Genomic DNA, 14,726 nt, shown 5'->3' with positions numbered 1-14,726 from the left:
CTGGCTGTCGGATTGTCTGCCTTCCTGATCAGCCCTTTTTATCGCGCGCGCCGAAGAACGGAAGAACTATCGCGAACGTGACGTCGCGCAGCAGCGGGATCCAAGCTTGCTTTTCTTTTTTTTTTCTCCCCCACCCCCTGCCTGCCCTCCTCGCAGCGTATGAGCACTCGGTTCTCTCGGGGCGACTTTGACAGGCGTCTTCCCGTGGGCGACGGTATATCTTTATTGCGACTCGCGAGCTCGCCTTCATGCGATCGAACGATTCAGCGTAAGCCCGGGGGAAAGGGGTTAGAAGAAGTGGACTCGCAATTTATATTAAGTCTATTTTATACACGACGTTAATTAAAGCGGACCTTATAAATTATAAACTTACCTCGTTCTTGCGCGGAACTCTTCAATTTGCCGGTGGAATACTTAATTGCGAAATATTCTAAATCAAATAACGCGGGAAGTTTGAAGAAACCAGAAAGGAGAAACATGAGACATTCATTAAGACGAGGCAGGAAGAATGTATTCGTGCAGGCAGTATCTCGCCATTATGGAATGTACTATACTTTGTTTTATTTTAAACGAGCTTTAACATAATTTTAATTACAGCGGTAACCGCGAATGTATTTAATTAGAGGGCCGGGAGAGGCCGCGGAAATAACGATGGGGTAATTTTCTCTTTCCCTAAGACTTTTCCTTCGAAAATCCAGTTCAAATTTGCCTTGCATGTCGCCATTAAATCTCGATTCCGATACGCATAACGCACCTTACGGGCAACATGATTTACCATCCACTTCTTTTCCCGTTCTAAAGTGCCTCTTTATCCGCTTTCAAGTACCATCAGGATGAATAATTGAACCGAAACGTGAATAGCACAAAACACGTCTATCGCCGGTAATACATTCCCTCGAGTGAGATCCCATAACCAGACGAGACGGCAGACGTTTATTCGTGCACACTCAGCAGTTAACAGGAGGACGAGAATCCTCCGAATCCTATTCCGTATTATCGCGAACGCGCCGTTAGAGCGCGTCGAGATCCATGTCTCATTTTCTAATCGTGTTAGATAAATGCCATTATTCCAGTATGCCGGCCACGTGTAGATGGTCACGGCCGTTCTCTTAACGTCCTCGATTGTATGTCTCACGTCCTGCAAAGGTCCATTAACCACTTCCTCCGTCGAGCGGTCTCGCAAAAAAGAAAAATAAAAACCGACCGTGAAGCATCGGATTTTTTTAAAACTGTATTTTTATATAATTATCTATATTTTATATAATTATCTCGTTTCGAAATAACACTTGAAACGCTTCTTACGAAAATATGCTGTTCCGTGTTTATTTTACCTTACGTAACTTCCGCCGCTGCTCCTTTGTGCGAGGAGAATGATACGCGAATATAAGCCGGACAAATCAGGCGAATGGTTAATACCCTCGAGGAGTCTGCGTGACTAGTTCTATCGATCAGCACCGGTGAATGTACCTATGCGTCATCCGCTAGACGCGTGTTCATTCCACCGTCTCGTCTCTTTCTCTCTTCTTGCCGCGCGCATCTCCGTCACGTTCTATCATGAATGTAACAGACATCTAGACAAATATACCACTGAAAAATTGTTACTTTTGCTGTTTGCGAAGCCCGTGCCTCTACATTGTACATGAGACGCCCGCAAATGCAGATATCGCGTGTATATTTTTACATAATCACTTGTGTATACGTGTCCATAAAGAGTGTCTTGAATGTAAATATTTTAGGAGCAGATTCTCTGATAAATCCTTAGGAAGAAAAACTTTTAAGAGAGACCATTACTATGCTGAAACTTTTTAATATTCAACATTAAACGACTTGATAATTAAACCCGGCATTAAAATTCTTAGAAAGTACTCTTGAATTTAAATGAACAATAAAATCTCGTTATTTGTTTATACCTTGAAGCATAGTTCGAAAACATTTTTTTCATCTTAAAATGTTTATTATTTGAAGGCTATATACTTTTTTGATTTAGGAAAAATCTCTTTTTTAGACAAAGAAATTAACTTGTCGTTAAAATAGTAGCTAAAAATTCTGGAAAAAAACACCGAAATAATTTAAGACGTTTTGGCTGTACAATCGTTGAAAGTTATCGAAATTTATAAACTGTAAACTCTTTGAATTTATTTTTTTTTTGTAATCAACGACATCAAAAATTTGGCCGTAAATACTCGAATTTTGGTTTTAAAACTAGCTGCAAAGAACAACGCAAAGTTTAGCTTATAAAAGATTTGTTCATGTTGTTTGAAATTTTTTGTACTTTAAACGAAATAAATATACATTCGGACATTAGAAAGAGAGAAAACGAAAATTCCAACTGCAAGCTACAGGAACAACCTAATGGTTTATGCAATAAAAATGACAATATTTTACTGCAGTTTTTAATAAACTTTTAAACGAGTAATATCCATTTGCATCAATGTAGATTAACTTTGATCTCAATTTAACTTTTTCTTTATCTTCTCAACTAGTTGTAGGATTGAAAACAGATAAAAGAGAAGTAACTGAGATTAAAGTGATCATCTACAATATCTACATTGATGAAAATGAACATAAATGAATTCAAATAAACTTTTATTAAAATTTTATTAGTATATGTAAAACATATTATTTAATTTGTAATGCTACTATCTTAAATTCGCAAATAAATATTGTAATATTTATTTTTCTTATATAAGAATCAAGAAATCTAACAATTAATAATTTTTAAAGTAATATGAGAATCCTGTTAAAATTTTATACAGAGATTTAAACTTAATAATAGAATCTATTTAACAATTTATTTAAATTTTTACATCATTGTTTCGAGATGTGATACGTATTTACATCTTTAATGTAGAGTTTAAAAATGCAGTAATGTAAAATTTAAGTACCGAATGTATAAGATTTATTTTAGATGAGCGTGCATAAAATACCACGGTTGGAGGGACTCCCTTGTACGTGAATTCGCTATTGATTTCGGGCGTTTCAGATCTCGATATATATGCGCACAGGTGTATAAATAGTCATCGACAGATTCGTGCTTCGACTGCCAATATAATTCGTCGCAATGTAATTCGTAGACTTCCCTCTTTTGAGAGAGAGAGATGGATAGATAAATAGATAGAGATATTGCGTGCCGTCGGTCGGAAATAGCGAATAAGAATAAATACCGGCGATGCGGCGACCTTTAGCAATTTAATCGAGCCTTTTCTCGAATTCGTGCCTGCACTGCAATATGTACCGTTTGCTACTTTCAGAGGGACCCTTCCAGAGCGACGCACTTCTCGTGCCGGAGGGCTGTCTCTTTGATCATCTTCATAATCAAACAAAATGCTGGGAGTCTCACAGGTAACGAGCGTATACGTGCGCGAATATCGTTTTGCGCCAAACGGAATTAATTCTCGAGAGACTGAGTTTGGATTCACAATGTCGCGTCAAAGTGATCGAGCGATTCGAAAGAATAGCTTAAACACAGTCTTCCTTCCGTTTTTCTGCGAAAAGACACTCTCGACGTTTCATCCACTCACCTCAATATGATCTGCCCGAAACGAAGATTAACGACTTAATATATTACTTATTTATTATATATTGCTTATTTACTTAATTGTATTAATGATTTTTTTTTAACAAAACAAATTTCTTTTGTTTTTATTTTCTTCGCATTATACACGTCGTCATATATTTGCTTGGTCCATTATTATTATTATTATTATTATTATTATTATTATCATTATTATTATTATTTTATTATCTCACCGTGTAACTAAGAGCTACATTTAATTACTTCGCTAATGAGTGACGCAAGTCACTGGCTGTCTGCGCGCGTATTTTACGTTGGCGGCTCGCGGATCAGGGACGATCCGTTTATCAGGATCGTCTCGCCGAGTACACGTGACTGCATCAAGGGGATTCACGTTTCCAGATGGAATGCCACGGCGGCGGAGACCTGCCGGGAGCGAAACATGAATCTGCGTAGCTTCGCGATGCTGCTGCCGTGCGGCATATCTCTGTTCTCCGGCGTCGAGTTTGTATGCTGCCCGAAACACCTGAAAGGTACGTAACGTACGTACGCTCATGCCTTATCACCATTCATTCGTGTTTTCATTTTCGGAAGGCACACCGAGTCGCGGCGCGGATCTCTCGCGCGGACGTGAAGGGACGGAAGGGCGGATACGCGCGCGAGCGCGCGGATGAAGCGAGCGAGCCGCTCGCGTCGCGTATTTTCGCATTTCGCGAGAACTGCGCCGGCAACTCACGTTCAGATGTTCATGCATATTCTATCGGTGCGAACGTTTCGCTGCGTCCGCATCTCCGCATACCGTGACACCCTTTCCAGACGCGAGCTCGTGTGTCTTCTTGGCGCGAGGTCATTTTACTGTAAAGTAGAAATACTTGTGACGATCTTATTTCGAGATTTAACGCGCGGATCCCGGCCCGTCTCCCTTGGATACCTTGAGATTTCGATGTAAGAAAATTAAATTGCACTTCGACGAGTTTACTACATAAAGTGCCTGCTTTTAACAAACATTTTTACGGAAAATTTATTTTTTAATCTATTTTTACTCAACTCGAAGAAAAAATTGAAGAATGGCGTTTACTCTTCGAAATAAGATCATCATATTGTCATCTTTAATTAATTCTAGTTTATTGTGTGTGTAAATGAACAATGGAATGTTAACAATGTTGGAATCTAATTGACAAATTCGTCGATTCACAAAATCCAGTAATTTTCGTACTTGCTTTTGTTTGATGATATCTTCGATGATGCCTATTACCAAGCTCCTTCTCTCACGCTTGCACCGAGCTTATCAACGCTCTACACTCGACTTTCGTTTTGATACTATGTCACGCTATTATTTCTTTGCCTTTCTGTTATTTTTCATTTTGTAGGGCGGTACGATTAATGGAACGCGTGTCTATCAAAAAGCATATCGGAAGAGAGAAGACGGCGAGGCATGAATATTTACAACGAATTCGTGGTGAATTTATTGCACAGTGGAAATACTCGGCATTTACGCTATTCGTTTCCAATCGACTGTCGCAAAGAACAAAGAGAAATAGAGATAGAGTGAGACAGAGAAAGAGAAGGAACGACTATAGAAAGGCGCAAAGAGGGTGTATTAAACGAGGGGTGCCACCTACTTCGCCTTGTCTCCTTCCTCGTTTCCTTCCAGTACCCCGGGTGGCTCGTGCCACCCTTCGCAAGCTCTCTCTCACTCTTTCTCTCTCTCTCTCTCTCTCTCTCTCTCTCTCTCTCTCTCTCTCTCTCTCTCTCTCTCTCTCTCTCTCTCTCTCTCTCTCTCTCTCTTCCTCTCTCTTCCTCTCTCCTCCTCTTTCTATATATACATATATACCTCTCTTTCTCTTCCTCTCATCGCAAGCTCTCTTGTCTTCTCTCTCCCTCGTGCAATCAATAATGTTCGCCGCCGACGTTCCCGACGACTGCGCAACGTAACACGCCGTAGCTTTCGGCGTCGCTGCGCAACTTTTCTTTCCTATACACCACGTATATAATGAACTCGATTAGCACACACCGGACTGTCTGTTTTGTCTGCTATGTACCGTCCGCTCGAATCCTATACTCCATTACTTTCAGCATAGGTAACTTTGGAGGCTGACGTGTCGTCCAGGGAATGAAAAATGGGATACGCGACGTAAGCTAAATAAAACCGGGATACACGTTTAGGATATGATCACTAGTCATGTAGACCAGTTCGATAATTGATGTACTTGAACAGAATGTAGAATGTCTATTCTACAAAAATTAAATATCAGGCTTATTAAGGTGGATGGGTCTTGACAAATAAATGTTTACATTCGAAAAAATCCCGGATGTGAATATCTTGGAAACATGCTTTCAGTTCATAGAATATACTGATCTTGTAACTATTGCTATCAATACTGATAACATTGATTCCATTACTGTTCTCTAAATGGAGACCAAAGACATATTTTCTCGTATTCAAAAATACACAAATAATTTTGTGTGTGTGTGTGTGTGTGTGTGTGTGTGTGTGTGTGTGTGTGTGTGTGTGTGTGTGTGTGTGTGTGTGTGGTGTGTGTGTGTGAAATGACTGTCTAGTTTTATTAGCTATTATTGATCTAATTACTATTTATGTATATGATAATTTGTAATTATGTTATTAGCATTATTATTATATATATGTATATAATCATATATTAATATGTAATTATATTATTACATTTATTATATATATAATTAGTATATTATGTATGTATATAAACGTATAGTTATATATTAACGTATCACTTCCATCAATACATTTTTTAACTGCAAATAATTTTTGGAAGGTGGATAATTCTCCACCGATGAATTGGAACAAACATAAATTTCTATTAGATTTAAAAATTTCAAAGAAAAATGCATACTCACTTATCCTCAAAAACTTTAATTTTTAATATCAAGATCTTGTTTTAACAGTCTAATAATTCTCAAAATTTTTTCCTAAACATAGTGCTAGTGAAGACCAAGTGTGTTATTACAATTAGAAAATTATATATTTTACCTAATTAGAAAATGTTTTTTGTATAATATGATGATAATAATACATGAAATATTTTAAAAAGTTTGATTTATATAAAAATGCTTTATAGATGAGAATATAGATGTATTTTTTTATATAATATACATAGTATATTTTATAATATTTGAATATTATTTTATTAGAGAATGTTATTTATACTTCATAGATAATGTATATTCGAATCTGATTGTATAAAATTAATATTTTAATATTAAATTGCACTAAATTTTTTTTCTTTTTTACGTTATTTAATTTAAAAACCGTTATTGTTTGCTAAAGTATTATCTGTGTCTTTCCCAAAAAAGATATTTTCTGCGTTCTAAATGTGCTCACAGTCAAGCGTCTTACAATCAATATTTAATTTGCCAAAATTAGATGCCAACGAGCTTATTTGTTGAAATGAACGGTCTAGACAAATAAATATTTACATCTTAGGAAGAGCCTCGGATGCGAATATTTCAGAAATGTGCTTTAAGTTCATGGAGTATGCTGATATCTCTGAACTTTCATTATTGACACTGATAACATTGAATTTCCGTCATCGTGCATTCCTTTCTACTCGGTATTTCCCCAATCGATCCTGGATAAACCGCATTCTCGCGAGGAATTCATAACTCTTTATGACGAACAATCGTGACATAAGGCATCCCCGGAGAAACTGCCAACGCGTGCAGTTATCGCGTATCTGCTGTGTGACCCAGATAAAAGGACGACACAGGAAGATATGGTCAGGTAAAGCTTTTGTCTGCCTTTGCAGAAGTCGAGAAGTCGTCTCATCAGAGCATCTATTCTCAGCGAATGAGACACTCTCGAGAACCTAGTTAGCCAAGATGCTAGATCCCTTCCCCTGCTTCTTCGAAGTAACTCGGCCAAATTAGAATTTCTAAGCTGGAAAGATGCGAAACACCGGGATGAGAACAAAATTAATTTTACGTAGTTAAAACACATTCGAATTTGAGTGGCAATCCTCTTCCCTGATCATTTGCACGTTGATTTAATTTTAAAATGTTGTGATCTATGTCTCTTGCTAAATAAATTCTCATCTTAATTCTTCCTAATTATCTTTTACAGGATAAATATTCGTCCGTAGACACCGTTTTTGCTGTTTAGCTCGATGTCCCTTTACATTTGAGGAGGAGTCGAGATACTGTCTTCGTCGTCGTGAATTATATCCATAAAATTGTCAAATTGCAATTATGCCGCCGTATCGCCGTCCTTTTTCGAGTATGTCGATAAATAATCAAGTGATCGGTGACACTGGCAGTGTATCACTGGCGCGCATTGATTTAGATTATGGGCCAGAATTCCGCGGAGCTATCTGCGGCTAGCCCAATCCCGTCCATTTACTATTCAAACAATGGCAGTCGATATACTGGAATGTGCGCGCAGACAGGAATTCCAATAATTGCACCTACCGCGATACGTACACGCACGTACGCGACGTCCTTATCGTACGAACTACGTGAGAGAGAAAAAGAAGGCGCTTTCGTATAATCAAGGATGAACGCAGTATGCAGCAGTATTAATTAAACGAGTTTTGTTTTCTTTTTCTTTATGCAGGTTTCCGCATAATGTCGCAACAGGCGCAAGCGGTGCACGCTGGGAAGCTTATTTTCAGAACCAATCGTCATCATTACGCGCTTTTTATGCACTTTATGTAACGATGAATCATATCGAACGTAGTGCAGCGAAGAAATAACGCGCGAAATTATTGGTACTTTGCAGAGAACGTGAAGGTAAAGAAGCCGATCGATCTGCCCATACCGAAGAGCGTGGATGACGATCTCGATGAGGACGAGGACGATATCGATGATGAAGATGACCTGGACGGTGATGCTGAGGACGAAGACAACTCTGACGGCGATCTTGAAGACGTGCTTAGCAATCAACCGGATGAGGAGGAAAGCGAGGAGGAGTATGACGATCTCGATGATTACGACACAACTACCAGGTAGTTATAAATAGTACAAGCATCTTTGAGACCTTACTAGTCCATACTTAATGAATATCAATGAAACTTCACTGAGACTTTGTTTTTATTAAATTAACGACAATTAAAAATTAATTAAATCTAAAATAGCTACGGTTATAGAATTAATCAACGTATAAGGTCCATGTATTCTAGACACAGGAATTAAATATTTATTGGAAACTTGTTAACGAAATTCAATCGACCATCGACGCGACGACCGTCTCCGCGACGGAGAAAGCCAATAATTGAAAATTTTAATAATAATAAATTAATTAAATCTAAAATTGCTACGTTTATAAAATTAATTAATGTAAGACCCACGCGTATTTTAGACACAGAAGTTAAATATTTATTGTAAACTTGTTAATGAATTTCAGTCGACCATCGACGACCGTTTCCACGACGGAGAAAGCCAAACAGGACGCGACAGCGATGCCGCTGCCGATTAGCACGAGCACACAGCAGCCCTCTCAACCGCAGGGTACACCCGATCCTTATCTGACGCATTTCGATCCACGGTCCGAGCATCAGAGTTACAAGCAGGCTCAGATGCGACTTGAGGAGGTGCACAAGGAGAAAGTTACGAAAGTAAGTTCGATTAATCGTAGTTGAAAGGGAAACGTAGCAAGATAGCATTAGCGCATATCGCACCGTATATCTTTACCTATTTAGCATATCACATATTCTCACCCATTTAGGAGGAAACAAAGGTATGATTGTATTTATGTCGAGTCGAGATATAATGAAATATGTATTTGAGAGAGAAATGGAGCTTTTGGAAGACAAGTATTATGGCGCGGGACATTGGTGTCGAAATCTTTGTGCTACAACGCTTTCAGGTGATGAAGGATTGGAGTGATCTCGAGGAAAGATATCAGGACATCAGGGCTCATGATCCCGTCGCCGCGGACGCTTTTAAACGCTGGATGACGGCGCGATTCCAGGAGACGGTCGCTGCGCTTGAGGAGAGCGGCGCGGCAGAGAAGCATCAGTTAAGCGCGATGCACCAGCAGAGAGTGCAGGTACGCGTGATATGATACGAATCGTCCTTTTCTCGAAAGTCGCTCATCTTTGAAACATTATGAATTTTAACTCTTCTTTTTGTTAAGAGGACGTAAATCGTATTTTAACAACGGTTTCCAAATTGGAGTTTTATGTTATTTTCAAAATAATTTAACCGAACATTTAAAAAGATACTTGAAAGATAAATCTATTTATGAGAATAATCGATATTACTTTCTATAATTATTATTTACTTTTACCAAATATGTAGTAATAAATACGTGGCGATTTGATATTTTTATCTTTATATTTATATAATAAAATAATAAATATATACAAAAAAAATTTTTTTTTAAGAATCTATTAATAACATAATTATTATTATTGTTAATAATTTTACTATTTTTTATGGCGCGATGAATAATCTCCAATGTTCATTGAATGAATTATTTCCAATAATTATATCCAATAATCTTTTTTTTGCAGGAGGCGGTTAAACAAAGGAACGAGGAAGCTATGTCGTGCTACACTGCGGCTCTTAACGAGACACCGCCGAATGTTAGTTTTGTGTAATATATTTTTGTATAAAGAACGCTTTTTATTTTTTTTGCCTAACGATCGATCTATATGTTCTCTAGATGCACCGCATTCAAAAATGCCTGCAAAAGCTGCTCAGAGCCCTTCACAAAGACAGGCACCATACAATAGCCCATTACAAGCATCTCCTCGACAGCAGCTTGGAACAAGCACAGCGGGAGAAGCCAGCCACTCTGGAGCATCTGGCGGAAATTGATAGGATTACCAATCAGAGCCTCTTGATGTTAGAACGGTAACGTATATTTCATACGTACATTTTTCACTTTTGATACCTTAAACACGCGGAGACGGGGGTCACGCGATACGTTACACGCGATACCGCAAAAACGTTAGAGACTCATTTTTTCTTTTCTTGTGTTCAGATATCCAGACCTAAGCGCGAAGATTGGCCGTCTTATGGACGATTACGTTTTGGCCCTCAGGAGTAAAGATGAAACTCCGGGATTGCTGCTGGCGATGACGCGCGAAGCGGAGGCAGCTATTCTAGACAAGTATCAAGCCGATGTCGCTAGCAAACAGCAAGGTATTTATGGAAAATCGTCTATAAAATTTGTACAAACAAGTGCAAACGATATTTTACTTTACTTTGTAAAATTTACAGAAAAGGAACATCAGAAGCAGCTCGAGCGAGCGCGCAAGGAACAACGTAAGGCAGAACGCGGCGAGTTACGCACAGAACAAGAACAACACGAGGAGAGCGACTCAGCAATCGATACCAAGGATATTCCTCAGCAATCCGAGCAACCCGCTGCGGTCGCCGCTATGCATAATGAGGGAGTGGTTAGGGCAGCCCACAGCATGACTCACGATGTCTCTCACTCCGAGCCAGTAAGAAAATTTACCCTATCTATAAAGCCTATTTATGAGTCATTGTATACGAAATTTTGGTATCTTCTTATTATTTATAAAAGTTATTATATAACGTTACGATAAAAATAAAAGAAAAATATCTTTATGAATTCTATCTTGTTGAAACTCGCAAATCTAAATCAATATAATTCCGCAGGGTTATTCTGTAAGACGAGAGTTGAATCACAGAGAAAGTCGATCTGTTTACTTCACACTCGCGTTCGCTGGCATAGCACTCATGGCGGCAGCAGTTGTTGGCGTTGCGGTATTCAAGAGGCGCAGCGCAAGAAGCCCGCACAGTCAGGTACGCTATATTGAAAAACGTGTCAGTGTCATCATGCACTATCATTAATCGGTAGTTATTGCGCAGTGATTGATATCATGTGATATTTTAATGTGTGTGTTCCAAACGAAAATGCATGTAATTGATGAAGAATAATGAGTTATAATATGCTAATTGACACGCTAATTGACAATATAATGTGATAACTGGCATTTCCCGTTTTCTTGGCAGGGCTTTATCGAGGTCGATCAAGCGGCCACGCCCGAGGAACGACACGTCGCGAATATGCAGATTAATGGTTACGAGAATCCTACATACAAATATTTTGAGGTGAAGGAATAATTCGGCCGCCGCCTCGAGAGAGTTATCACAGATATTTTAATTTCTGAAGCTGGTCGCAACCGCGTATTCGTTCTCGCGTATTTTCTTCAAGAATCTCATAGTATTTTGTTAGAGTAAGATATATATAAATAGTATGTATATCTCTAACCCCCGAGATTCTTCCGAAGATCCGGACCACGTACATCCCGGAAATGCGCAAATTCAGAAAACGCGTTTCCTATCGGCAAAATCGCATTTGCGACGAGACTACCGCCGTACACATAGCGTCCGCTTGTAGACACCACGGTCACGTGTAATCGCGGTGTAAATCGATTTCGCGCGAAGAATTGACAATATATATGTAAAATACAGTTTGTAGCAGGGACACGCTGGATGGGAAACGAAACGGATTCTACGGGAGATAAAATGACGTAGAATTCAGCATATATACCTATGTGCCATACGAACACGAGTGTTATACACGCTATCTTCGGAAGTATCTCATATACACATCGTTTTTATTACGTTGTCATACATGTCGATATAAAAACGCAGGAAGGAGCGCTCGTATTGTAAAAGTAGAAAACGCCGTTTTTAGACGTACCTCGATGTTCCTCCGCCTCTACACGTTATGCACTCGAACCGAAAGCGCCGCGGATCGATTAACGACCGGCATTCGATGACTGGTCGCTCTCACTCCACGGGGTCGAACGTTCGAACGTTGCTAGAATGTGTTTACGGACGATATAAGCGTCCAGTGAATGCGTTATCGTTGCGCTCTTTGCTGTATTTTTAGGTTCTGATATTTTCGGAGGTAATCAATGGCAATAAGACGTAATGCAGCTTAAGTACTAAACACAAAGAAAAAAAAATGCGATAGCGTAGTAGAGCTTGTCACTGAGGGCAGCATATAAAAATAAAATACTCCGATTAATGGCGTAATCGTTAACGTTATGCTAAAATAACCGAGCGCGCGAGCGAGCTACGCGGCACTCTTAAAATATCAGAACATACACGCACACAAGTACATCGCGCCATCTCATCGTTGCACGTTTTCACTTCCTCTATCTTCGTGATGCAGCTGTTTTATTCCCTCCGTCTCCGTTCGATTCCCACTGCCTGGTTTCTCTCGGTGATCTTTTTCAGTACTTAACGTCTACTCTTAGATGATAAAGAACCTTAAAACGTAAGAAAATTAAGAATTATTGACGTATCTTTCGGAGTTAATGACAATGAGGAAGTAAGATGTCTCTATCATTCCACGCGAAAGTCCATTTTGTCGAGGTGCTGAGAACGCTAGCATGGAAAATGTTCGGCAGCTTCGTTCGATCTCGCCGAGGAATGGCGCCTGCGACGCATCGAACAGGTCACGTCGATACTGTCGAACAAGAGGAACAGTTTAACCGGAGATTATTTTCGAGTGGCATTAGTACCTCCGACTGTGTCGAGAAAGAACGGAAGAAAGAAAAAGAACGAAGCGGTAGCTGTTGAAATAAGCATTTCTTTTTCGTTTCCGCGTTTTGCGTTCTCGGGGGAAAAGGGGGAAAAAAGATCGTTCATACAATAACTATCTTAGGATATTACTAATTATATACGATGACGACGATGATGATATAATATATTACACGTTTAATGCTTATATATTTGTATATGGTCAAACGAAAAAAAAAAGGTAGTAGCCAGCACTTTAGCGCCAGGGTCGCGTGGGGAAGCACAGTTCTTTTCTTACTTATCTTGGAATACACGTTTTACGCGCTTTTGTCAAACTTATTTAAACTATAAAGAGGTTTTGGTGACGCTCGCGATGCGATGCGGCGCGACGCATGTCGCCGTCTGCGAATACGTTGCCGCGGTCCATAGAACCATTTACCGTCCCTACGGCCATCGGTGGTAGCATTTTTAACTACTACAAAGACCTTAAAGACACCTCACCCCATAAAAAAAGAAGACATTAAAGATCCGCGCGACGTCTTTACGTCTGAAAGATTAGCATATCTCTGCGACGTCTTTAGCAGAAAAAGCGCTTTTTAGGTGTCTAAGAGATTAGTACGTTTTTTTCTTCTTTAAATCGTCTTTACGACGTCTATCTATGGCAGCGGTGTGATAAGAGCGCAGTCATCGCTATCGTTGGTGCACCGTTAATGCACCTTGACACGCTCGGATCGGTCGATCAGCCCAACGTATCGATACAGCCGGTAATATATGTTTGAAAGAGACGGGATTTTTAGCTCTCGGCGGCGCGCGATGGTTACTATTATTATAGATTACAATTTAACGCTAAAGAGTCGCTTATTCTGTCTCTTGTGTGAAATAACGCTTCACACTGTCCATGCATGAATACATTACATTCCCAGTTACGTGCTAAGGTGGTCCTCTTCGAATTACGCTCACTTTGCTAAGATTGCATCAACACCGATAACCACCGTCAAATTAGAGCGATTGAAAGAAAAGAAAAAGAAGATTCTTTTAGATATTGTATTCCTAAGCGCACGTGAAGCAGCTGCCTTTCCTGTCTAGTGCGAATATCTATCTCTCTCTCCCACACACACACCGATCGTTTTGTCTTCACGCAACTCCGGTGGAAAAAAGAGTGTGTACAACCGGCGACGATAGGCAACAAAAAAGAGGAAGCAAGACAGACACATACATTAAACAACACATCGCTGAATGTTAAAAATATTATTTTAGATATATTGTAAGACGATAGCAATTATACCAGTAAATGTATTATGATTATATGAATAACAGCAGATAGCATCAATGCGTTAACATAATGATATAAAATGTCTATTATATATGTATATGTGTGTGTGTGTGTACAACGTACGAGAATAATATATAAAGATATATATATACAAATATATATATATATATATATATATACATATATAGATATACACATGCATATACATGTATACATATTAAATTAAACATTATGTACCTATTAGCGTATATAGTCGTTAAACAAACATGGAGAAAACATCGCATATGAAAGAAAGATTTGACCTTGATACGGATTCACAGATGCTGAAGACCTTGAGCGATTGTAAAGGGACTTATTATTTTTCTAAGGCTCACACAAAGCTAGAGCTGCTCTTGCAGAAAGATAGTTTGCGATCATTACGATTGGCCTGTATTGAGGATGATTTGTGACGTGCGTATA

The 14,726-nt window shown here is 39.1% G+C and overlaps 1 protein-coding gene across 3 annotated transcripts in view; it reads left to right on the top strand.

Annotated features, from left to right (window-relative positions):
* The window catches only part of LOC105832169 (amyloid-beta-like protein), a 50,878-nt gene extending 36,865 nt beyond the window's left edge, over positions 1-14,013 (top strand). Inside the window, exons 5-15 of one of the 3 annotated variants that reach the window (XM_036284783.1) lie at positions 3,252-3,342; positions 3,917-4,047; positions 8,265-8,490; positions 8,889-9,099; positions 9,351-9,533; positions 10,000-10,071; positions 10,152-10,342; positions 10,533-10,633; positions 10,712-10,938; positions 11,117-11,263; positions 11,474-14,013. In XM_036284783.1, the coding sequence (XP_036140676.1) occupies positions 3,252-3,342; positions 3,917-4,047; positions 8,265-8,490; positions 8,889-9,099; positions 9,351-9,533; positions 10,000-10,071; positions 10,152-10,342; positions 10,533-10,633; positions 10,712-10,938; positions 11,117-11,263; positions 11,474-11,584 (1,691 nt within the window). In that variant the 3' untranslated portion in view covers positions 11,585-14,013. Of the gene's footprint in view, positions 1-3,251; positions 3,343-3,916; positions 4,048-8,264; positions 8,491-8,888; positions 9,100-9,350; positions 9,534-9,999; positions 10,072-10,151; positions 10,343-10,472; positions 10,634-10,711; positions 10,939-11,116; positions 11,264-11,473 lie in introns of all 3 variants that reach the window. The other 2 variants (XM_036284782.1, XM_036284781.1) reach the window with 2 other exon arrangements.
* The last annotated feature ends 713 nt before the right edge of the window (positions 14,014-14,726 follow it).

Source organism: Monomorium pharaonis, chromosome 3 (assembly GCF_013373865.1).
Source record: "Monomorium pharaonis isolate MP-MQ-018 chromosome 3, ASM1337386v2, whole genome shotgun sequence".
Classification (NCBI taxonomy): domain Eukaryota; kingdom Metazoa; phylum Arthropoda; class Insecta; order Hymenoptera; family Formicidae; genus Monomorium; species Monomorium pharaonis.
This window is presented reverse-complemented; position numbering and strand designations above follow the sequence as displayed.